The following is a 25,937-nucleotide window of genomic DNA, read 5'->3' as shown; positions in this document are numbered from 1 at the left end:
TTTAGGAGTGGGATATATCTTTACATCTCTTGCAAAAAAAAAAAAAAAAAAAAAGATGTCTTGTTGTGGGGTTGGGGGATTTACCTTTAAAAATAACTGGTTTTGCTTTACAGATTTTCAGCAAGTTGTCAGGAACTGAGACTGGTTCTCCCGAGCCCACCATTGGAGAGGAGGCTGGTCCCACCACAGCAGAATTTGGCAAAGATGACAGGCTTCCTCCATCTGAGATTTCAGACATATTATTACTGGAGTTAGGTCTGGTAAGGATTTCCTCAAAGAGAAGTTGTTCAGCTTCATCTCATACCCACATTTGCTATCAGTATTAACTGCTTTTTGTGGCTCCATCAAACAGCTCATGACCTGTTACTACAACCCACACTATTATGCCAAGTGTCTTGGAGGACTGATTATGTCACTGGAACATTGGACATCACACATGCATCTAAAGATTTTGAAATGTTTATAAATAAACATTTTTAGGTAGGAATGCGTAAATAGAGAGACCTATGTGATATTGTGTAGTTGTGATTAGATGTGTAGTTATGATTTGTGAGCTCTATGTGATATATTTAGTTTTACTCATTCTAAACAGTTTTTATTGCTATAAGAAGAAAGAAATAAAAAACCAAGATTCAATGTTTGCTCAAGCATAACTTTTTCATGGTAATTTTGATATAAAAAATAGTACATTAGAAGAAAACATTTTGGGAAAACTGGGTTTGTTTTACTGCATGTCACTCTTGTCTGTATCTAGACTATATAATCCAAGCGCCACAAATATTATGACAAATAATTGAAACAATGAATGGTACTGCTATTATGGACCCAAGTTATTATACTAATTTTAATATTCCAAAGGCATTTTGGTGTCTAAAAATGGACCCAGGCATCTGCTGGGATTTGTTAATGGTTCAGTGACTGGAACCTAAGGAGAGTTAGGCTCAGAGCTTTAAAAACAAATCAATGGAAATAAAGCATCTAGGTTAGCACAGAGAAACCTCTCATATGAATCTGCATGTGTCTTTAAAATAATGCCTCTTTCTGCCCATTATTTTCTGAATAATGAGACAAAATCATTACTTTGGGTATAGCTTACCATTTTTAATTCTGTTTGAAGCCTGTGGATTGAGCTGCAAGTTCCAAGTTTCAGTGGATGATGGAGATTCTGGCGACCAACCTTTATGGCGCTTTTTTGGAGGCCCTGAATTTGTTAATGTGCCTAAATGTTTCAGAGGAATATAAGAATAAAACATATACAGGTTTGTGCATGGTAATTCAGTATGTTTTGACTGACTTAATGTATTCAGCAAGTATGGTAGTAGAAAAGGTCAAGTCTATGAATATAATAATTTTGTGTGGTTTATTTTACTTTGTTGCATCCTGGTCAAATTTCTTGGAAATTTCTAGTGCAGAGAACTCCTAATTATCCAGATTTTCCTTATCTTATACCAATGCTTTCTCTCTACTAAGAAAAATACAGTATAAGTACAGAGACATACTAAGAATCCTTAAATGTACTAACATTTTGAAGTCAAGACTGTAGGCATTTTGCTCCTTTTATTTCTGAACACATGACACAGTGTTACATATAACTTACTTACAAATAATATTCCCAAGGGTTTCAGAGTAATAGTAATAGACATCTGAGTTCTTTTCAACAATTTCCCCATTTACAGGATTTTTGCCACTTCCTGCTGATTCCATCTTCGGTTTTATGTTATTCCATATTAACTCGTATCAAACTACTTCTACACCTTCCTCCTACAGATGAATAGCTTCAATTTTTTTTTCTGTGAAAATAACTTTCTCACAGTTTCTCTAGGAGTCATCTCTCCTGATGACTAACTTCTTTAATTTTCTTTCATCATTTTCTTGAGTCTCCTTGTGCACCCTCAAACTCCTAGAATGATGAGCTTCCACTAACATCAAGTATTTCCAATTATTGCAAGTCAATAGTCCTCCAGGAATTGCTTAGACACTTGCAGGATTGAGCTATTTCTGTTTCTGGACATGACTACACTGAGGTCATAACAAGCCTGTATCTCCTGGCAGGATAGTTAGTCCCACATAAAACTGAGGCAATATAAGAATTTAATACAAAACGTATGGGTTTAATTTTTAAAAATTTATTAAAATTAAAGATAAACCCGACGCCTTCAGATCTAGAAGAAGATTGTTCTCTTGCAGACCCTCACACACGGATTTCCACTGACTTTGTCCCTTACACTTTTACCACGCGAGGGCAGCCTTTGGCCATTTTGCTGCTCAGCCTTTCACTTGGTTTCCTGGAACTGCACTGGGACAAAGTCACAAGATACTTAGAGCAAGACAAGGGATTTTTTTATTTGACAATGCTGTGCTCTTTCGTTCATATATGTTAATATGTGAAATAAATCCTTCTGAAATGAATTAGCAATAATGTGCTGATGCATGGAAAAAGAGATTAAGAACCTGAATGGGCAGAGATGGAGAATTTGTCTGTGATACCAGCAGGGAAACTTGGGAAGACTTATTAAAAAATAGAGCTACAGTTTGTTTCTAGCCATAGTGAAAACTAATTTTCCTTCTTAAACAAGCCAATGACACAGTTTGTGACAGAAAACAATTAACAAAAATTATGATAATAATGCTACAGTGAGCACAGTTTATTGAATCTGGAGCTTGTTGCCAAAGTCTCGCTCTCCATCCCAAGGTGAACTGCAACAGTTCAATAGGAACTGCAATAAGAATCATCCTATGAGTGATTACTTAAAAATATCTACAGTGAGCACAGTTTATTGAATCTGGAGCTTGTTGCCAAAGTCTCGCTTTAAAAATATTCTTAATTCCCTTCACAAAATCTGTTGGTGAAATTGATGCAAACTGACACATTCTTTAAGAACCTGGATTCAGAATCTGGTCTGCGTCTCTATTAAATTAATGAACTGTAAATATGAGGAAAACATCCAGTTAATATTATGAACTGTAACTGTGTCTGAAAACATCTGAAGATTTTTTTTTCCTGGAAATTAATACAGAAAACAGTATTGGGGTCAGAAAGGACTTGGTAGGGAATGGTAATTTCTATTCATTCAGGAAATTACAATCATGATTTAATTTGTTTGATGCTGCTGTTATACATGTAGAGTTTAGGGTTATGAAACAATAAATCCATACAAATACCTAACACTGAAGGTCTTGTCAGAGCAGACAGGTTATTTTTCATCAGCTGTTGTTTAGGTGATTCCTTGCCATTATAAACTGCTGAGCTGAATGCAGCTGTTGAGGGGATGTGATCTACGGCTGCAGCTGACAAGAAAAAAACCCCAAAGTGTTCACATTAAACATTTCTGGGTCAAGATCCTCAGCTGATACAACAAACCAATAATTTCATCATTTACTTTAACAGAGCCATTGGGATCTGCTCAAGAGTGAATACAATGCTGAATGAAACAATCCACTTCTGACCTCCTACTCCCAATTAAGCGCCTGGGCAAAATCTGATTCTTCAATTAAATGCATATGTCAGAAGCTGTAGCTTCTTTGCATGACCCTGGCTCTTACAGAAAGTTTACTCGAGAACCAGGCAGAAGAGAGATGTTTAAAATTCACCTCCATCCCAATCTTTCTCTAAGATTTTTTGAACTATGCTGCAATAAAAAAAAAAGGGGCGGGGGGAGGCATTCTCAAGCCTAATATGTTTGTAATTAATGTAGCTTTTTTGTAAAATCTGAGAAAAAAAAAAGTCAGTCTGTTATCATAAAGAGATTGGTGATTTCTTCTGGAAGGGCATCAGTATTCCAGATCATGACTAACAGGCTTCTATCTCACACAGAGAATATACAGAATATAACCACCACAGATGTGCTTCAGCTCCCCTGTGTAAAAACCCAGGAAAAAACTGTAATAGCCACAAGACACTAAAGAGCTGTTTTCATTATGAAGAAGCTCAGAGAGCTCACTCTAGCCTCTGTCATCTATCACCTTTCATTTATGTCAAGTTAATGGAAAAGTAAAGGTCGCAAAAAGAATTTTTAATACAAAGAAAGTTACAGATACTGACCATTAGTTTGTTTTTTAATATTAAGGTCACTTTTCTCAGCAGAAGAAAAAATTCACAAGCTTTTGAGCTGATGCCCATATAATGTCTGTTTTGAAAAGGACTCTGGTCATAGCATAAAATAGACTGGATCAGACCAAAAAAAGCTAAAATTACACTGGATCCTGTAACAGTTGTCATCTGTGACCAGACAAGTGACAGCTAGAAAAACACTTCATAAATAAGGCCTTTTTAGAACATTCTGGTTTGGTTCAACTGTGAGTAAGCTGCAGAACACCCACTTACTATTTGCTAACCTTTTATACATAAACCTGGTGTGAGAAAATGGACAGCGAGAAGCCTTCAAACTGTAATTGCTTTCTTTGTTTGTAACAGATCTCCAATTCTATTCAACTTGTTTTATGAGGCAATGTGCTTACTTGTTTGTTTGTCTTTGCTTTCACACAAGTACAAGTACCCAAATACACAAGCACAGAGGAGTTAAGTGGAAGTGGAACCCCGGCGTGTTTTCCTCCCAAGAGGTACCTGTTTGCTGGGTCCCAGCTGGAGCACTGGGGTTTGCAGGTGGCAGAGGCTCACTGGAGGTGCTTCCTGAGAGGCCTGAGCTTTCTGGCAATTGGAACAAGGTGCTTGAGCAGGTACTGGTTGAAGACTGCCGGCCTCTGAACTCTGTACAAAAAAAAAAAAAGAACTTTCTTTATCTTTCTGATAATTTCACACATGAATTGCTCAGGGGCTACAGCACTTGGAATGAAGGAACCAACGTCTTCAGACATGCCAGGCTCATAATAGGTCAGACAATGGCTTTTACAGCTGCTCCAGCAGCCACCTGGCTGTAGAGAGCCTTTCAAATGGTCTCTCTTAGGCTTTACACAGACGCCAGTCCCCGTGATAGCTAAGCCTGGATGATGAAAACCAGAGCTCGAGGAAGACAGCTTCATTATCTTACCTGCGCCTTTCCAGCAGATTACAGATCCTTTGGTCAGAGCTCCCTGTGCATTCCTGACCAGATAATACTTTAAGTGTTTCTGTTTCTTGGGCTGAGTGGTCAGTTTAAGATTAATGTGATTTGAGAATTCTGTAAAGTAGCAGAAACCCTTCTTGCCACAGCCAACACAATTGCCAGAGAAGCCTGATAAAATAAACAATACACATAATCCAATGAGATAGGTGGGTCACTATTAATAACATTCAAACACGACTCTTTCCAGAGGAAAGGCTGTATTTAGGTGTTGGGGTTTTGGTTGGTTTTTCTTCATAGTGAAAATTTTTATTACCGTTTTCCTTAAAAAACATATTTGCACTTTGTACAGAAACTGTATTTTGTTTCAAATAACAGACTGCAAAAACACAGCCCCACCTTTAAAAAATAAAAATATGGGCCATATTTTTAATTTTCTCCCCTAGAAAAAGATCACAATTCCTATTTATTACCTACCTGTGAACAGTTTCTGACTGAAGAGCACTGAGTCAATTGCTTAACCCCAGCCCTATTCAGCACCACAGCACGTACATGCTTCACTTCTCTTTCAGTTTTCATTGACATGTCATTCAATGCCACTGAATTTCACTTCACTCAGTTCAATGAAACATGCAATTAAGTCTCTAGAAATGAAGTATATTTAACCTACTATATTTAGATAGATCTAAACATATTTAAGTACCAAGTTCCTACTACAGACACTGTTTTAAAGAGGAGAAAATACTAAAGCATTCCTGGGCTATTAATTTAAAACAGCTTTGTCAAATTATGGCTGGACTGTGTCAGCACTTCACAGCAGTTGAAACTATTTATGATTACAGGAACAAAGTGTCTGCAACTTTATAGACACAACAGAGACACAGTCCTTCCCCATAAAGCTTTTTGTACTCAGGCTTGATGGGGCATTTCCAGGGATACTGCCATTTCCTCTATTCTGAGATACACAGCTTGGGCCTCAACAAGGGGCTCATGGTGCTGATGTCATTAGCATCCTAAATAAAGGGCACTGCTCACACAGCTGCCTTAAGATTCTTCTTTCTTTTGTCCATTTTACAAAGTATTTCTTAAGACATTTTAATCCTCATCAGACTAATGAAACTATCTGAAAATACTTATTGATATTATTGTCATTATTATTATTATTATTGTCATCCTATACTGAGCAATTAAGAGATAATCTTGCCCATGGAAATTTTCTCTCTGTTCCCTACACATGACCTGAAGTATGACCTTTTCTTTAATTTTAATCATATAATGTACATTTTTATGTGTAATAACAGGAATTTAAATGAAAAGGGTCTATTCAGTGAATTGAAACAAGGTAAAAATAAAGGAAATGTATTACACATAAGGTGGACAATACCATTGAAAAGAAAAAAACTGGAATAAAGGATCAGTAATATTGTAAATTAAATTAAGAGACATTTATGAAATTTATTATTTCCATCACATATCTCAAACAAATTAAATTTACAAACTAATGGTCAATGCTTTTTTATTTCTGTAAAGCATAAGCACTAAAACATAATTCTCTGTAAACACCTGTTGCTTGGTTTTCAACCTGAGCACTTTTGTTAGTTTTCAAAAGGTTCAGAAGAATTTATTAAAAACTAAAGTTGATGTGGAGATTGGTCTGGTATCCATGGGAACAAGTGGCTAACAACCATTGAAAGCTCCCTATTATCTCTCTGATCCTAGTCAGTAGGATGATAAAAGTCATTGTGACTCATAAAATCAGGACAAGTCATGACTCTGCAGAATCCTCTGTGTTATATCAGTCAGCACAAAAGCATCTGTCTAACATCACACAGCCTTGAGTAGCTGCAATAAAAGCAACAACAAAAGGAAACAAAATTAGAACGGATGTGGCAAAAGCTGTAGAGTTTGCATGCATTTTATGCCAATTAAGAAATCATCAAAAATACTTTTGCTAGTAAATGAAAACTTTCCTATGTGGCAGCACACAGAGCATCACAGCAGCAGCACTGCAATTTTTGCCTGGTTGCCACCTAAAAGACCACACACGTTTTCAAATTTACTCTTTGTTTTTTTCCAGAAGTACACATTTTAGATTTTATCATTTTGCTGGGAGTGTCTTGACAAAGCAACTTGACAAAGCCATATGTTGAAGTATTTGTTCAATCCAAGTTGGACAGCAGACACAAAATCTTGTCATTAGGACTTCAGATTTTCAGATCACTTCTGTAAATTACATCTGCCCAAAGCAACTTTAGCAATAACTTTTACCTGAAAAAAAAAACTTTTGCCCTTATCACCTATTCTTAACTCTGCAGCATCTACTGGAAAATTAGTGTACACTGTATATAGCATAAGGTGAGGCCTAGTAAAGACTAAACAGATCTAAATTGTCCACTTGTTTTGAAAGGCTCTTGAAGGATATTTTATAAGTTTATTTTTAAATTTTCCTTTAAGTTAAATTATCATCTTTCATGTCAAGTTTCTCCAGCCCCTCTGAGCGAGACTCAGTCCTTTCTTGCAAGCTCCTGCCACGCCCTTTTCCATCCATTCCCTGGGACTGACACTCTTTGGTGAGTGTCATCACTTCATTAATGCAGCTCAGCCCTGAAACCACAGCTAGAACACAGCGTGCTCTTATAGTTCCAGTGCAATGAAATGCTGTTCAGTCATTTCTCACTGCAGGGCTCTGCCACCACTGCTCAGAGCATTTTATGTGGCAGATTGAGTAACACTGAGAACCCAAACATTTCATCATCCTCCTCTGAATGCCCTGTTCATGCCATGGCCCAAGGCAGCAGCTGGCAGGGGGACAGCTTGTTTCATAAACAAGCTGCATTAAATATTCTTCCATACATTATAGAGAGCACAAAGGTCAGGGGACGTGGGTCAGCCATAAGGTGACCCAATATATCTATGTCATGGGATTGATTTCACAGGAGAATTAGAAATCAATGCCTGGAGTTTAGGGGCTAAAAGCCTTTCACCTTTCGGTCATTGGTTCATACCGAGCTCAGCTCAGTTGTGACTAAAGGCTGTTCCCCTCTGAAGTTTGTTTAATCAGAAGGTATTTGATTGCATCTGTGATTTGTCATATGCATTTGCTTGAATTTGCTCACATCACAATAATCAATTGTCCATAATTTAAAAAGCTCTTCCACAGCAGGGACCTTGTGCTCTGAAGAAGGACCTTGCACCAAAAGGTTATGAAACCTGACCTACCCTCTCACTGATAAAATGGTTCAGTGGATCAACAGTGAGCCTGTGTAGGGATAGAGAGGTGCTCAGAATGGAAGGACATCCACTTGATATTTCATAGTCGAATCTTTCATAAAGTAGTAGAAAACGTTCTTCTTGTTTTTCTTTTAAATGGGTAACAGGCTTTTAATTAACATTAATATTTTGGTGGAAAGTTTGCAGCTTGCTTAAACAAAGAATGATTGTATTTGCAACTTTTCACCACAAGTGTTTGTTCTTTTCAGTTTTACTCACAGAAAAAGGCACTCAAACACTGACAATGCTCCATGGTTTTCCCACCTACTCAGTACCACTCCATTTGAAAACTGAAGTCCTAAGTTTAAAAAATGAATAAAATCAATATGGTCAAGCTGGAGAGCTCTATTGTATGGAAAGTCAGTCCTGTTACAAAAGCCCAACAGATCATTGCATATTTATAAGAAGCAGTCACAGTATTTTATACTACAATGTTGTCATCTTACATACAGCTTACAGTGCAAGCAAACTAATCTTTTCCTCTGTCACTCTGACCTCAGAGACCTACAGAAAAAAAAAAGAAAAGATTTCTTGTTCCGTGATAGGAAAGTAGGCAGCTGTTTGGTCTTTTGGAAGATGATGGGTGAATAGCTGCTTTGTTTATCATGAGAGACACCCCTGGATAGCAAGAACTAGGGTAAAAAAAACAAAACAAGAAGGGAAAAAATACCTTTGGGAGCGATACATGTTTGCTACTTTAATTAGGAAGCAATAAATATCTCACTATCACAGATCATTTACTCCGTCTAAACATTCCTTTAGACAGCACAAAACCCAAGAAACAGCTTCCTAAAGGCAAAACCTGTAACTGCTTTGCAAAGCAGTTAAACCTGTGATCTAACAAGATTAACAGAGTCAGATGAGGAACATGCCTATAGACATTTTCATTGTCAAAAATATAGTCTTTTCCAGAAACTGCTAAGGTTTTCTTCCTATGGAATAATACATCAATTGTAAAAACTAAAAACAAAACCACCTCCAACAGAAATAACTTTCAAATCACAAGCACAGCTGCCTGGATGGTGGAACAATGTGGTAGCATTATCAATAAAATGGCACATGCCTCAGAGCAATATCAACAGTCCCAAATGGGAGCAAGATCTAAAGTCAAAATCTGGCCCTGAAACTATTGAGACATTTCCTGCTTTCTTCTGGTCTTTTTGTACAATCCACAGGCAGCCTCACAAACACATGCAGCAGACCATAAGAAACCAGGAAATGTTGGGTTACTTATTGGTGTCTTCTCTCTTTAAATAAACTCTCTGAAAAAAATCGACAGTACTGAGGAACAGCTGCCTTACTAAAGTACAGTATATTAAGAGTAAAAACATTAAATTGGGGAAAAGAAAAAAAATAAGTGAGGCTGAAGGGTTACAAATCCTGTGTCTGTATCACCAACAAGCCTTTCTAAAAGTGTGGGATATATACTGTGACTCATGACAGCTCATTTCAATTCAAAATGAATCCAGTTCAATTTCCCTCTAAACTTACAAAGGCTTGAAGGGACCACTTTCCATGCTGTTTCAAAATGCCAACTTGTTTGACAGAAGTCAGAATACCAAAAAATAAGGCTTCTATGCTGTCTTGAAAAGCAAGACACTAAATGATTTCTCTTCTTCATATGGCGTGTTTTCAATTTAAATCTACTGCCTGACAGAGGTCACTGTGCTACATTTAAAGATTATTTAGAGCAATGATGGTTCTGGTTTTTATCCCACTATGTGTCCAAAACCATGAGACTACTCATGGCTACTTCTAATTTTACTTCCCCTGATTTGACTTGCACTGGGATATGAAAACCTGAATCAAATAATTGTTTATATCCAGTATGACCTATTGTACAAATGGTATACTATCCTCATGTTAGCATTTTTTGATTAAATTATGTATTATGATACATAATTCTTTTCATTGTATGAGGGACCAGGAACATTATTTTATCTCTACCTTCCAGATGAAGACTTCAGATCTTAAAGTATGTAAGCTCTTTTGTATTTGAGCTTGTTGTAGAATACACAAAAGTCATACTACAGAGTTACTAGAATTCTCTGCCAAAGAATGTGGTTCACTGGGATTTAAGTGTATAACAACAGTCAAAAATAAGCATTTAAATGGTTTCAGGAAACTAAAATGTATTAAATAAGCAAACTGAGGATGCTAGTAGTATAAAACCCTCCCAATTATGTTCCTGTTGCCTTTTTCTGCTCTTGTTTAGCACGCAATTAACAAATACACTACTTCCTCTCTGCTAACAGCCTAAGGAGCTTAAGCTGTTAATAGTGCTAGCAGTGAATGACTTGAGTGGTACAACATTCCTGTCTTTATCTTTAAAATGACAACACGCTGCTGATTTACAACCCTCCTAATTCTTTTACAATCACTGGTCAAATGCACTGTGACCAATCCAACTCTACAAGATCACATAGGAAAAGAAATTACTGTACATAGGATCACATTATGCACCTTCACACTCCACTGTCAACCCAAATGTCTTGAAGAGCTGCTCAAACTGAGATAACAATTGAGTTCATGTCATATCCCTCAGTGTTTGTTAAAAAAACCTCTTAAAATGATTGGGAAATATTTACCTTTTGCTATTCAAAGCTCAGGCTGGTGCACAAATATATGATGCATCATTTTACTGCTGAACTCTGAAAACAATATACACGTACCTGAGAGTGTCTGATTGAAAAATGAGTTCCCCCTCCAATAATGCACCACCTTTCCCAATATAAAAAAAATATTCCATTTTAATAACATTAATATTAATTTAAATAATTCACATGATTTCAGATTTTCCCTATTTGGCTTGATTTGAAAGAAGTTAATGGCAATCAGAAAGACTACGATAAAAATATATAGAAGGATCTATTTTTATGTCAGAAGAAGGATCTATTTTTATGTCAGAAATTAAACTTTTAGGTAGATTAAACACAATAAATTGAAGCATCCTCCTAAGAGTATTTTTTCAAACACACAGTGTTAACTGATTTCATGTGTAGGAAAAATTTCAATATATAATCACTCCTATTTAATTAAATTATGATGATAGCAAGAAATCATAGGTCAGGAACAGAACCCAGGCTATTGTTCAAACACAGTGGAGAATATTATCCCTATCTCAAAGAGGTAAATTGAACTGGTCATTATTTTTTGTGGTCTAAACTATCATTAAAATGTTTATATGTATATAAGAGCCTGAAATTTCACTTGACATGCCTACAGTCCGTACACATCCGTATTTGGAAAGCTACAATAGACACAGGCAGCACTTCAACCTGTCCAGTTCCCAGATGTGCAGTTCCAGCACCTAGAACATGCACCAGTCAAATAATGACTTTAGCCTTGGACTGACAGACAGAAGGTGATCTCTAATGAAGTGGCTCACTCTGTATCTTTCCAAAGTAAACACAGCCAGCTCTGACTTGCTATCTTCTTCTGCATGACCTGTGAGCATTACTGTAGATGTGGAATAGAAATAAGATCTGCTGAACTCAAAAAAACCCGAATTAGCTGTTAATTGAAGCCACAGAAGAATCCACTTACTGCAGGCAGACACTTACCCAACAGAGCATTGCGCCCATTGTCATCCGGCAGGAATCTTTTATCCACAGCACACACCAACAGGTGATCAGGTAAATTTGGTGACTTTGCACCAACAAGTAAAAATCCAGATGGCACCTCAATATGTTCATTAGAAATTGAAACCAGCCTCAAATCTTTACCAGCTTGGCAGAAACCTAGGAAAAAAAATCCATTCAACTTATCTTAAGTTGACAAGATGTTTTTGTTTCCTGCTCACATTGGTCTTTGTTAAAGTACTTCCTGTATTTTTAATGAAAACCAAAGTCTTACCTTCTAAGATCAGAGGCATACTAAAAGATAATGTTGTTCCCTTGTTTTGGTCAGTCATAAACAAACACAAATTTAAAAATGCACAATGAAGTTTCTCTTGGTGGCAGTTGGTAACCTATGTATTTACAGGACTCATCACTATCATCATAACTTAGGTCAGACATTCAAAAAGGGAGAAAATAGTTCTCAAAATCTGGTAAATTTCACCAGATTTTCCTGGGTTTTCAGATATTTTTTAGAGCTTCATGGAATAAGATACACTTTAAAGAGGAAAGAGTGGTGATAAAGCAATAAGAATTATCACACTCATTTTAGCAAATGCTATGCCTGCAAACTCAACAATTTAAAGGCTATGTTGCCTAAGAGAACAATAGTTCTGTCCTTGTGACAGGCATTCCAACACAAATGCTTATCTGACACTGAACAAAGACCCTGCCAAATAGAAGAGCAACTGAGAGCCATCCGGCTTTATCTGACTGATATTTTTAGGAATTTTATATCATATAGATTATCTCATTATGACAAATTATAGGGGAAATAGCCCAAATTCTACCCTTTTCAGTAGGGCAAATGCTTCTAACAGCATGGTTTGTACTCTTACCATCAGTAGTGCAACATCCTTCGGGGGGAGGCTTCACCTGGTAAGAAACAGGAGGACTACTTGATTCTGAGGATTCTTCTTCCTCCTCTTCTTCTTCTTCTTCCTCATTATCTGCTCTGTTGCCTGCTGCAAATTATCATAGCATAAATGACTTGGACAACTGAAAATGCTGGCAACAAATCAGTGAGTGAACAGGGTGACCCAGTTACAGAAAGTATTACTGCAAACTGGATTCTCTTCTCTTGACAATGACTTTACTGTTGCCAACTCTTGATAGTTGTTACTCCTTAAAGTTCCAACTTCCAGTCATGCTTATGATAGAATGTCTTTCAGCAAGAAAATAAAGATGTTAGTTCCTATGCAACAGAAGTTCAAAAGCATGACTCAACTTCACCTGAGAAAGTAAAACACCCTAAAGGATAAATAAAAAGAAGAATCAACTTATTAATTTTTTTAATCACATTATTTTAAAACAAGTGCAGAATTTTTAGGGGACTAGCTTCTAATGCTTGAACTCTTGCTGATCAAAACAGCGTAACTGTATCCTTTGTTTATAATATTAACAGCCAATAAAACCCAAACTCATTACTCCTTGGCACTTTAGAATGTCCTGGCTACAGTCCAAGTGCAGAATTTATTAATTAGGTATTGACCATGTCCTTGGTTTTGTACAGGACAGTGAAAAAACAGTTCCTGCTAGAAACTAGTTTCATCACAGATGATGCCACGACAAGAACACCTAATTCTCAGCCTGTCTGTCTCCTACCAGAATCCAGAGCTGCAAGTAATGCACCAGCACTCCCTGTACAGTGACAAGGAAAGGCAGATGTACAGGAAGATTGTTCACATTAGCCTGTGCTCAGACTGTGCTAGTCCAGGAAGCACTGTGGAGGCAGTACTGAACACTGGAGGGGAATACATGATGTAAGCTTCAATTTTTAGAATGTGTTAGGTGTTTTAGGGGGTCTTATTGCTGTGTGTTTCACCCCTTCAGCTAGAGACTGCCTCTTCTCTCCACCCAAAGGACAATGGTTTTTTCATGCAAGATTCAGCAGCTCCAGCAAAACTGACCATAGTGACCAATGGCTCCACCCCCTCTTTGGCAAACGGGACAAATGTGGCAAGGAGAGGAGAGCAATTAACTGGAGAATGGGGAAAACACTTCCACAGACAGGACTGAAGAACATTTTACATGCAAGAGAGACAGTGCACGAGTACTAAATGAACCCAATGGGGTTTGTCTCTTGGGTTTGTAGGCTTCTAGCGGTCTGTAGGGCCATGCCTGCAGCAAACACAAGAGCTCCCACTGGCAAAACTGGGTGGTGAAGGGCTGCAGCTCCTTGAGGACCAGTAGGAAGCTGAATAGCTGCTTGTACTTGGGCAAGTAAAAGAGCAGTTAGGCACTGACATAACTCTGTTGATCCAGGTTTTAGTCTTGAAACAGAAAAACAATGAAGCAGTGCAGTCATCCTCCAAAGCCCAGTGCCAACTCTTTGCTTCATTTGACTTCAGATCAGGTACTCAGAATCCCACAGGATATCATTAAGCATTTCTCTTTTCTTTCCTATGACCCTCCTCAGAATATCCTTTTACTTTTTGACAAATTGTTGTACAATCATCTAGAAAACTACTATAGGATAAATGAGAGCTAGGGAGGAAAAAGTAAATCTGGAGTCTGAGGATTTATCTGTCAAGGTTATTAAGATTTACAGTCCAATCTAGAAGAGGATTTGAAGGGTATGTTTACTTTTGAACTCTGAACATTAAGCTCCAGTTGTGTGGTGCACACACCTAAGAACAGAACACTAAACACAACTATTTTAAGGGCATGGTCTAAAGACAAAAATGCTGCAACTGAATGAAGGGAAAAGTGAAACCCTTCATCTATGCTATTTAAGCAAAGGGTAAGTTATGTGTTATGACATAACCTTGACTAATATCCAAATGTAATGCAAAAAGGCTGAATCTGTCTCTCCACTCCTTCCCCCGGCTCCAAGACAAGAAATCCCTTCCTTCCTTCCTTCCTTCCTTCCTTCCTTCCCTCCCTCCCTCCCTCCCTCCCTCTTTGTGCCAGCTCTGACATTTAATGGAACCTCTGCTGAGCCATCCCAGCTTGCCAAACCACAAAAAATCCAACTAAGGAAAAAAAAACATGACCACAGATTTCCTCTTTTATTTTTGCTGGGTTTATGTATTAAATTAGCACAACGGAAGATCCAAAAGATGGCAAAATTCATGAAAAGGGAGAAGATGGGAATGTATGGATAGACGAAAAGAACAGAATATGTTTTATTTCCCTTTTGGACAAAGGTAAACTGTGAGGTCTGTTCAACCATAACAGGTGATTTAAGAAAGAAATGGAAAATGGAAGTGGAGACTAAGAAATAAGAGAGCTACAGCATTTTCAGTTCAAACATGGAAAAAGTAAAAGAGAGAGCACTTGAGCATGAGCTGCTGCCACCTGTAAAGGGTTTCATTAGCATTGCACAAGCCCCCTAGGATGTCTCTGTGATTCAGGAGCCTCCTGGCCCTCAGAGCATAGGGCTTCATGCAGCTAGAAGTGGAAGATTCAATTTCTGACAAGGCTGCATTATGTAAGAGCAGCTTGAAGACCTCTTCCACCTGAGGAACAACGTAAGAGTCACTCTATTATAGGTCACTTCAGAGTTCCCCTTGTCTGAAACTTTCATGAAAGGAATGCTCTCTGCCATGCTGTTATGAGACTTTTAATTACACTTCAATTCTGTTTCCATTAACTACAACGAACACAGAATCAGCCCCTCAAGGTTTGCAAAGTTCTTTGAAAGTCTTGAAAGAAAGAAAGAAACTAACTACAGAAGTGTGAAATTGCACTTCTGTTCCTGAACAATGCATCTGCTCCTGTGCTATCTTTCTCAACTGATGTCATAATCAGTTTTGTGACATCACAGCTACCATGGAAGTTTATTAAATTCTTATGGAAGGGTTTGATAGAAGGATCGCTTTGTGCTGGAAATAAACAGCATATATATTTAAACAATTAATGTATATTCATTATTTTGTCCTATATTAGCAAAAAGAAAAAAAATTACTAATGATGTGTGAACAGATTTTTTTTCAAGAAATATTCACAGCTGTCACTGTGAGGCAATAACAAAGACTTTATTCTGTGCAAGATACTTTTATCTGTTACTGCTCCTTGGCCTGATTTTGTGTGTGTGTATGTCTGTTACTGTGGACCTTTACGCATTTCTCACTGTAACAGCAGCAAAGTATGACAGGGAAAGTAGATGTGGATAAAAGACATGAAACTCCACTCTCTTGACAGAAATGACTAAATAATCAAATTATTAAACATAACCCTACACCACCATGCCAATGTTATGCACACACCAGTAAACTCATTGGAAACCATGAGACCACTACAAGTAACACCAAACACCAAACTGCATCATGGGCTTCTTTAGCAGATCCATACAGTTAATTTAAACTACATTAGTGAGAAACCAGGCTTCTGTAAACACACACAAATTCAGTGAGAAATCCCATTTGTTAAATATCAACTTGTGCTGGATTTGTGAAAGTACACATCCTAAATTTTACCTTTGCAACCACAGGATGACTATAAATATTATGCCTGAAGTAATTATAAACCATCTCAAAAGCTAAAAAATATTTCTGCTGTATTTATGCACATTGAAAATCAGTCTTAGCATACATTTTTTATAAATCTATTATGGGTTTTCTGTGTGACTTTGAGCAGTATATAATAAATTATAGGATAACAGATTTATGATCCAAATCTCCAAAGACTTCTCACAAATGTAATGGAAAATTCCTAGAACTTCAATTTATGTGTATAGATGAATCTGAGCAAGTGGCTTAATTTTGTCAAAATAAAACACAGTGCATTTTATATTTTTAATCCAATTCTAATACATATATATCTGCAGATCATAAAAAATCCAAATAAAAATATGTTTATCCATATTATGATTTAAAACATGTATGCTGAGCCATGGCTGAACAAGTAGCAGAATTGCCTTTGACAGAAATAGAAATTCCATTTCTTTTCCTACCTTCCAGTGATGATAGTTGCTGTTCAGCTTCCAAATACAACTGAGAAAAGATTGGTCTGGGAACTAAGTTGTTTGAGCGGAGAGAGGCCTCAATAGAATTATGCAACACTTCCTCAAACCGTGTTGTCTTGAGCTGACCAGCGTAAGAATTTCCCATCTTCTCCAAAAACAAACAAACAAACACAAAAAAGCAAAAGAGATGAGGAAAAAAAAAGAAAAAAAAAAAGAAAGATATTACAATTCAAGCACTCAGAACTCAATCACTGCATGCTGATGCCAGGCTCAATATTTCACATGAAAGAGAAATGCTTCATTGTCCACAAAGAAAGGCAAAGAACACTGACTGCAGCAGTGACTGAGCAGATCCTGCTGGTAAATTACAGGAAGTTATCTAAAAGTAACAGCTTTCTCTAATTCAGCAGAAAGGCAGCAAGCTTTGGCACCTTCTTGAAAAAGTGACTAGAAATCTGATTCAAGTAATTCCTTCATTTATATAGCAATTGAGGAGATGTACTTTCAATAGTCATCAATCTATTGTTAAACAGCCTTTCTATTTTAAGCATTTTGAGCAGAATAAACGATCTGGGCAACAGCACAGTTTTGTGTATTTATCTTTGCGTGGCCCATCAAGGCTGAACCTGCTAAAGCAGTTAAATATACCTTTCAGAGGTGCTGTCTCATAAATAATGTAGCATTGCTGTAACCCAGAGATGGTGAAATATAACTTTTACTTTTCACCCTAAACAGTATTTTTCCTTGTAAAAAAAAAAAAAGCTTTTTTTTCTTTTTTGAATGAAACAGTATCCATCCACATGCACTGATATTACATTCACTTATTTATTAGGACTTTACTTTTAGTGAAACCATGTAATTTATTCAATCTGTCATTAAGCAGGCAGTCTATTCCAGCTGAATATTCCATGGACTTAACTGACGCCTGCTTTCCCCAGGGAACACAATGAACTGGTGTAACCAAAAGCCATGTCAGCTTTCTTTCCCTATTACAAAGTAGCTCTTGCCCTGGGCCCCATGTCCTTTCCCTCCTCAAGTAACTGTGAATAGAAAGCATGAAACGCTTCCTGTTTGTGGCAGTAATTCCTGAACAGTGAACAGCCCCTCCTCAGCACTGGCTGCTCCTTGGGAAATTCGCCTGTTGGGAAGCATCCTGTAGGAATCAGTCAAGCAAAAGGAAAACCACTGTGAAACCACATACTTCTTGTCATGGGAAAAGGGGTTTGAAGGGAACAACATACAAATTTGTGGATTTGGATATCTTTTTATGACTTTGTAAAGCATATTTTACATATATAATCATATTTTAGTGCACTCGTTTGTACCCTGTTAATACTGCATAGAGAGTATAGCTAGTACTATATGATATAACACTGCTGTAATAGATATACACAATATTAACAGAACCATAATGAGAACAATAAAACAATGGAGGCAGTATTGAATAAAATTATTTAGACTAAAAGAAGGCACTACCAAAAAAATTTCATGTATATACACAAAATCAGAGAAGTTGCACTGAATAGTACTGATGGTAAGGGGTGAAGGGGAAGCTGCAAAGCCTATTAGAGATGTTCACTGCTAATATGGAAATCAGGCTACATATTCTCCTCCAACACAGAAAGCTGATCACAGTTCCCATCCCACACTGATAGGAACCCTCTGGCTCTCTCTGAGTACTGCTTCCCCCTACACCACAGGCAGCTGGAGACAATGAGAAAAGCCTGGCATCTGTAATGTCCTTAACAAGCTTTATCAAAGGTATATCCAGGAAACCCCAGGTCAGCTCTGAAATTAATTATATCCAATGTTGAATGCTTGCTCAGGATTTACAGAGCCCACAAGAGGTCAGAAGAGAAACCCTGCATTTAATCCTGAGGATGGCAGAAACCAGCATCTTATCAATGTGATGTTACAGATAAGGAATCAGTTAAGATTATATTATTTGTGAAAGAGGTGGGTTTTGGAATTTGCAACACAAGCATGTTTGTTTGCCTATTAGACAGCTAATTTAATTTTGTGAATGGGTTGGTAAAAAGAAACAAAAATATGCTTTCTGGATTTGTAAGATCTCATGTGTTTGTGTGGTCTTACAATCAATGTAAACACAATCATAAACCCAGGAACCTATTTTGGAAGATGTGATAAATATTTTTTAGCCATTTTTCATCATCAAATACACACCACCTGAAACAAAATGGGCATTACAGGAGCTTTTTTGCCAGCACCAGTCTCTGCTGTTCAGAGCCCCACGGATTCTCAACTGCAAGAGAAATTACTTCTCCAAAGCAAGCAAGGGAGAAACCATTTCCCACTAACTACATGACAGTTGTCATCCCCTCTTTTCTTTAGAGCTTCTCAGACTGTGGTACCTGAATTGTCAATTGCTGACTCCATGGCATCAGGAAGCAAAAACTGAGTCCTCTGTCCCTGCTTCAATGACCTCAGCACTCCCAGCCCTGATTTGTGTTTCTCTTGGATACAACTGGGTGCCACAGGCTAAACTTTGAAATGCTTGTGGGAGTCCAAGCCATGCACATAGATGGTGACCAGATCTACTAAAAAAGCCCCATACACTGACAGAGAACGATGGCCCTCGACCCCATCTACTGATAAATCAAAGGGCATCTCCCTGTCACATGGTCGGTTTCCATGGAGAGCATGCAGAGGAAAATACTTGCCAATATAAGGAGGGACAAAAAGGCAAAGAGCTGAACCTGGAAGAGCCTCATAAAAGCATGATAAAAAGACAAAAAACACTCTGAGCCACTAGGGAGCCCAAGAAAAAATTGCAGATACAAATGAAGCAGGTCAGGACAATGCCTCAGAAACCCATGGATAATGCTGGCAAAGAGAGATGCTAAGTCCAGGCATCTGAAAATGTGAGCAAAAGTTTGTTAGTCACTTAAAGGAACATCTCAAATTCCAAATAAAGAACTATCAGCATTTCAGTGGTAAAAAGAGACTATGTAATTAAGAAATATGGGGACCTTCCTAAGGGTGGATGTCTGTCACATTTAGAGTCAACTTCAAGTTCAACTGCAGTTGAACTAGTCAGGGTTTAAGAAAACCTGCTATGACCCTGTCCTCCAGTGCTGTGATTCCAGTAAGGAGTTCCCTCTGCCATGGGAGTCATGACAATGACTGGGCACAGCAAGAGAGGGCCATGCCAGCAGCAGGGGCACATTCAGTCCCAGCACCCAGATCACACAGGGACATCTTGTGCATAGTGGAACAGACAGCAGCACTTTACTCACTTTTTGCTGTGAGGAGCTCTAGGGTTTTGTGAAGACTGAAGATCTAACACAAGAATTCTGGACAAAATTAATCCTACACCAAGGACAGACTGAGTAGCCTAAGGAATGCTATGGCAAGTAATCCAGGGCTTTTAACAAATCCCATTGAAAGAGACTGATAAATAAAGCCTGCCCTCAGCAGAACCTGAGGAAACTAAAGAGTATGTGTGGGCTGTGTTATGTTGACTTTAAAAAATAATCAAGGTAATTACGTGGGAAAATAGGAAGACCTGGTTGATTACCAAGAAATTCAGCCTTAGATAAAAGTCACAGATTGTTACAGGTGGGAATGTTTCATATTAAGTTGCAAGTTTTTTGCATTACACAATATAATTTACACCGCTACTTTACTACATGAATCCTTTCATTATTGCTTTATAGCAGTGAATATATTTTCCAAGTTTGAGCAGCCAGCTTTCATTCTTTTGAAATAGTTTTACAGAGTAATTTCTATTGTATCATTTCTAAGAGGAGAATAGCAAGATGTTCTCATCTCTCCAACAGAATTTGCTATCACTATGACAAAAGGCAGTTTTTCATTTGCACAGAAAGAAAGGATTTGTTTGCATGAACAATGGATTTAAGTATCTAAAAGGCTGTCTTAATTTTTTTCTGTGAGGAGGGAGAAAGCATTTTACTGCAAGTTAAAATTCTTGACTTAGGAGAAGTAAAAGACCCTGATACTCAGCCCCCACGAGACCCAATACAGTATTACATTTTATGTCTTTACTACTAGTCTCAAAATAAGGTTACTCCATCCAAAATGCCCTTTGGGAACACTCACTGCTCCATCGTGACTCCTGAAGTGTGTCTGGGAACCACTGAAGAGAGGGAGTACAAGCACCAGAGCTATGCCAAGACATTACAACAGAAAATTTATTTCTGGCACACAGAAATCTCTCCTTCAATTGTTTCATTTAGTGATACAGCTGTAGACCATATGAGCAAAAAGAAATTAAAAATTATTCTTCCAGAAATCAACTTAGTTGTTCATGGGCCACAAAATTATCACCTGTAGAAGTAATTTACAAAACTTTTTTCTGTCAGTACAAAACCATCTAAAAGCATTGTAAAGAGGTGGATTATTGCCAGTTTCTCAGAAAAATACTAGTTTCTGGAAGTCAAATCTGTTTCCGCACTATTCTGCCAGACTGACTTGGCAGTAAGAGAGGGGAGAAAAGGGCTCATAAGACTGAGGTTTATGATAGAACACTGGAGCGTGGGAACCATAATCTCATTTGAGATTACTTCCAGACCAACGTTTTACCAAAATGATTTTCACCAAAATCTTCAAGAAGGGTTTGATTTTTGTCTGTTAGTCTTACCCCGAAAGAGAAATTTTCAAGCTTCAAAAGATGCTAAGAAATGAAATTACAATTCTTTCCTGAGCCCAACTCTACCAATATCAACAAGAATAAAATCAGTAGTCACTTATGGATCTGTTGATTGAAATCCACTTCTTCAGGAAAGTAATTTATTCCTCAGCAGTAAAGCTGTCAGATGAATGAGAAGTCTCTGTGTTTCATATATGACAAAATTTTGGCAGGTCAGTAGACCCCATTTGGCCCACTACATTTTAAATGCAATATAAAACCTTTAAATAAAACCACAGTTACATTTGCCAGAAATTCTAGTTCATTCTCTGTCACCAGATCTTAGAACTTCCATATATCTTGTGGACTTATATGAGAAATATTATCTAAAGACCAGTCCAGATTAAACTTAATGGTTTCCAAAAAATTTGGATAGTAGCTCATGATGAAACAGAGAGACTCTGATTAAGGCTGATGACAGGTCACAGAGAACTTAATCCTACCACCTTTATACAGCCAAGAACAATTCTGCTGCTGCTTCCATAAAACAAACATACTGTAGCAAGATTCATCAGATCTCTCTACCACTTCTTTTTACCTTCTGTTTGCTTTTAATTTTTATCTTAGGCCTTCTTTTGATTTTGAAAATCAGGCTGACTACAGACAGGGATTTTCTCCTGCATCAACAGTGAGATGATTTCCTCCCCTGACTCATGTTTCCAAGCAACAGGATGTTGGAACAAGAGTGCAGATTGAAAGGTGTCAAGCCTTTATTTTTTTTTTTGGCAACTCTAGGTTCCAAGCCACATTTCTTATACTAATCACTGAAATCAGTTCTCTCTCTCACTGCACAAGTAAATAACTGGGAAATGTCTTTATTCTCAGGAGATTGTTGCAGAGATTAATACAGACACTTTTGCAATGAAATTCAATACAGGAAAATTCCCCCACCTACTGAAAAATCAAGTCCGTTTCCTAACTGATCAATATAAAAAAGGATGAAAACAAACTCAGAGAAATCTGTGTTAAAGCACCTCAATAAAACACTAGTAAAAAGCTATTGCTTTCTTTTATCTTCAGGCAGGAAATAAATATTTTTTATCATCCTTGTTGTGAATTTATTTCACATCCATTTTGGCCATAGTAAAGACAGCTTTTAAAAAAAGTATTTTCTTATTTTTTTGCTGAATTTTTTCAACTGCAAATCCAATAAGCATTACTTCTGAGTGTTCATTTTTTCAATTTAAATACTACAATTCATGCAGGGAATGTATGAATGAAATTAAATTAATATTTTCTATAGAAAAAGGAAAAACAATTTCCTGATATGTCTGGGGAAAAAAAAAAAAAAAACAACAAAAAAAACCAAACCAAACCAAAAAAAAACCCTTCTCATACAAATTCAACTTTACATTGAACCAAAAAAAAAATAAAACCTGACAAAATCCAGAGCAATCTAAGTTGTCATAAACTCTTTAAAATATGCAGCTATGCTGGGGGATCTGGACTAAGGCATGTTGGCAATTTAATGACAAGGAATCCAAGCTGTGACAGCCTACACTATAGTTTTTTGGGGAAACAGAAAACTCCAATTGCAATCAGATTCCTGTAATTAATTAAGGATAAAAGACTATTTTGTTTTTAAGACAATGTTTGGTCTTCCTTTATGGCTACAGAAAATGTAAGCTTCCTTCACCCTAGTAACTCTTATACCTACTCTCAAACCAGAGCTGATTTTTTTCTGATACATTTAAAGTACTGTTTTGTGCTAAGAATGACACTATATTTTAATCTATTTTAAACAAAATAAAAATGTCAAAGTTCAAATTGGTCATAACAGAAATCCTTTGTTAAAAGCCATATATTGGATTACTCTTCAAGTTTTAAAAAATAATAATCCTAAGGACTACTGGGACTGATGCCTGACAAAAATCCGTATCTGCAGAAAGAATTCAGAAGAAATCTTTACTTAAAAGTGACTTAGCATCTAATATTAATCTATTTTAATTTTCACTGGAAGTCTGGTTTAGAGATAATGATGGCACTGGTTTTCATTTATTTGCTTCTTGTTTTAGCATGAACCTTCTTTTCAAAGACTTGTCATTCCTTTATACCCTGACAACTGGGCCAAGGAGCCACTTGATAAAAATAAATGTGAGCTAGGTGATAGTCCAGTGTTGTATTAATAGTGCAGACTGAGCCTAATGAATGATATGGCAATAAATACATTTAGGCAGTGGCACTTCATCCTGTAAATGCTTTCACATTCCTCTCTGCCAGAAACAATGTATTCTGATACAGATTTCCTTGATTTTCCTACAGGATCTCATAAACTCTGCAGGTGTTACTGGAGAGAAAATCCCTTATCAGCAGCTTCCAGCATAGTGCAGCTGATTTGCTTTGCTATTTCTTCAGCACAGAACCCTGATCCTGTGGCTGGTCAGCAGCACTGCCTTGGCTCCCATTTGCCTTTTGTGCATTGCTTTGATCAGCTCCTGGCTTTGGATGAAAGCAATTCTTTCAGAGGCCACCTTCAAACTCTCTTAAAAAAAAAAAAAAAGAATTACATACATAAAACCAATTGAGCTTGTTAAGCAGCAGGAAGAAGTCAAGTAGAGGGAGGAGAAAGGGAGGGAAGAAGGTGCCACAAATCAGGGCTAGGAAGTAATGATCAAAGTGGTGACTGGGAAATTAGTAAAACATATCCCCAAGTTGTACAGGTCTGCGGCATTCCTGTAAGTGCAAAGGCTCTCTCACTATTACCTAAGGAGACACAGCTCTCTCTCCAAGAACTGTCTCAGACATCTCCTCCAGTGCTTTGAGAACAGCCACTTGAGATCTCAGAGCAAAGCAGTAGGGAGAAGATTGGCAAGTCAGGAGAGAGATAATCTTGAAATGCATATTTTCTAAAGAAAATTCTAGGAAACCAATACTACTCTTTCTTCTGGTTACTGCTGCTATAGAGTGTTTCCAAGAATCTTTTCCAAATCTAAAAGGAGTACACAAAGGGTAATGCTGTACTGATTGTACAGGTTAGCTTTTTGAGCCATCCTCACAACCAGACTTTTGTTTTTCCTTCCACCAAGCCTCCAGACTCATTCCTACCCCCACCCCATCCCACCAGGCTCACCCCTGGAAGCAGTGCAGCAGAGGCGTGTGGGGCAGCCACATGCACACAGAGATACCAGAACGCCCAGCTAAAACACACTTGGGAGCTGTCTGCCAGGCAGCAGAGGCAGTGCCTGTGGCAGCTCTCCAAGGAGTGCACAGGTTCAGAGGCTCCACCTCATTCACAGCAAATGGCCTCACTCTTGAAAGAGAGCTTCACTGATTTCTACTAGCAGAGCACACTCTACTGTATCTAGGTCATATTTTCCATCTAATGAACAAAGGGTGGACACAAATACAATGGGAGCAGTTTAAAATCTACCTCACCATCTGTGGATAGCAAATACATCTGTAGATGAGTGTATCACATTACAAACAGATCTGAACCTCAGAATTTACTCAATCAGGAGACTGATTGCACAAGTATTATATGTTGAAAATGCATTAAATAAGAAACATTTGTAAACGAAAATATGCAATCCAAAGCATTAATCAAATATCTTTAGTTAAAAGTATCTGTAGAATCCTCAAAATTAATTCATTTAAGAAACTGAGCAGTTTTACATCTGAGTTGTCTACTTCAAGGGTTTAAAAATTCAAGTTGTCTTAACTTTTAGTATTTTGAAGTTTTCCTAAGAGGAAATCACTCAAATCAAGGACAGCAAACAAGAGACAGAAAATACAGACAATGAATATGTTTAAAACATTATTATTAGCTGTAAAATGTCTCACCAATATTATATTTGAATAGTAATAAGATGAAGCAATATAAGATGGCATATGTTATGATATATTAATATTTTTATTAAACAGTAACAGTATGAAAATATGCAATATAAAATATACTGTACCGTACTGAAAGCATGTGCTCCTCAGCGACTTCCAGTAAACAGCTCCTGAAGTTTCATACCCTGACTGCAGCACTGAACACCTTACACCTGTGCTAACTGCCAGTGCTTAGGTCTTTGTGGAATTTTCTTTTTTGTTTCATTTAGAAGAGTCTGCTGCTTGGCAAACTGGTGAGCACACTTAAGGCTCCTGAGTCAGCACTGTGCGCAGCTGAACAACTCAGTGGGGTCACCATGACACGAACACTCTCCTGTCACAGCAGAGCACAAGAAGGTTTCAAAGCTATCTGTTCTGCAACTATGGCAAAAACTAAGTAATGAGACCACAATATACCCTGGCAAGCTGTTCTCTAATTTGTGCACTGGCTATACTAAATGATAAATGGTCTGACTTTGTGTCTTATTAATATAAAAGCGCTGTGCTGGGTCATGGTGCTCCCAGCCAGGCACACATGAATTTATCAGTCTGAAACATATTAACATCAACAGCTTTGTTGGAGGCTTTTAGAAGGTTTTGAAATGGTTTGGGTTTTTTTAAGAAATAAGGGTGCCCTTTTGTACTATATAGATATCACA

At 37.5% G+C, this 25,937-nt stretch overlaps 1 protein-coding gene across 3 annotated transcripts in view; it reads right to left on the bottom strand.

The window, feature by feature from the left end:
* GREB1 (growth regulating estrogen receptor binding 1) overlaps window positions 1-25,585 on the bottom strand; it is a 64,373-nt gene extending 38,788 nt beyond the window's left edge. For all 3 annotated transcript variants that reach the window (XM_039715707.1, XM_039715706.1, XM_039715708.1), the window contains exons 1-9: window positions 25,370-25,585; window positions 16,785-16,941; window positions 12,727-12,852; window positions 11,834-12,010; window positions 4,989-5,171; window positions 4,565-4,708; window positions 3,163-3,288; window positions 1,097-1,219; window positions 85-222 (exon numbers count right to left, since the gene is read on the bottom strand). In XM_039715707.1, coding sequence (XP_039571641.1) covers window positions 85-222; window positions 1,097-1,219; window positions 3,163-3,288; window positions 4,565-4,708; window positions 4,989-5,171; window positions 11,834-12,010; window positions 12,727-12,852; window positions 16,785-16,941; window positions 25,370-25,378 — 1,183 coding nt within the window. In that variant the 5' untranslated portion in view covers window positions 25,379-25,585. The remainder of the gene's footprint in view (window positions 1-84; window positions 223-1,096; window positions 1,220-3,162; window positions 3,289-4,564; window positions 4,709-4,988; window positions 5,172-11,833; window positions 12,011-12,726; window positions 12,853-16,784; window positions 16,942-25,369) is intronic.
* Window positions 25,586-25,937: the final 352 nt, after the last annotated feature.

Source organism: Passer montanus, unplaced genomic scaffold (assembly GCF_014805655.1).
Source record: "Passer montanus isolate IOZ18808 unplaced genomic scaffold, ASM1480565v1 scaffold34, whole genome shotgun sequence".
Lineage (NCBI taxonomy): Eukaryota > Metazoa > Chordata > Aves > Passeriformes > Passeridae > Passer > Passer montanus.
The sequence above is the reverse complement of the archived record's forward strand: the minus strand, read 5'-3'. Positions and strand labels throughout refer to the sequence as shown.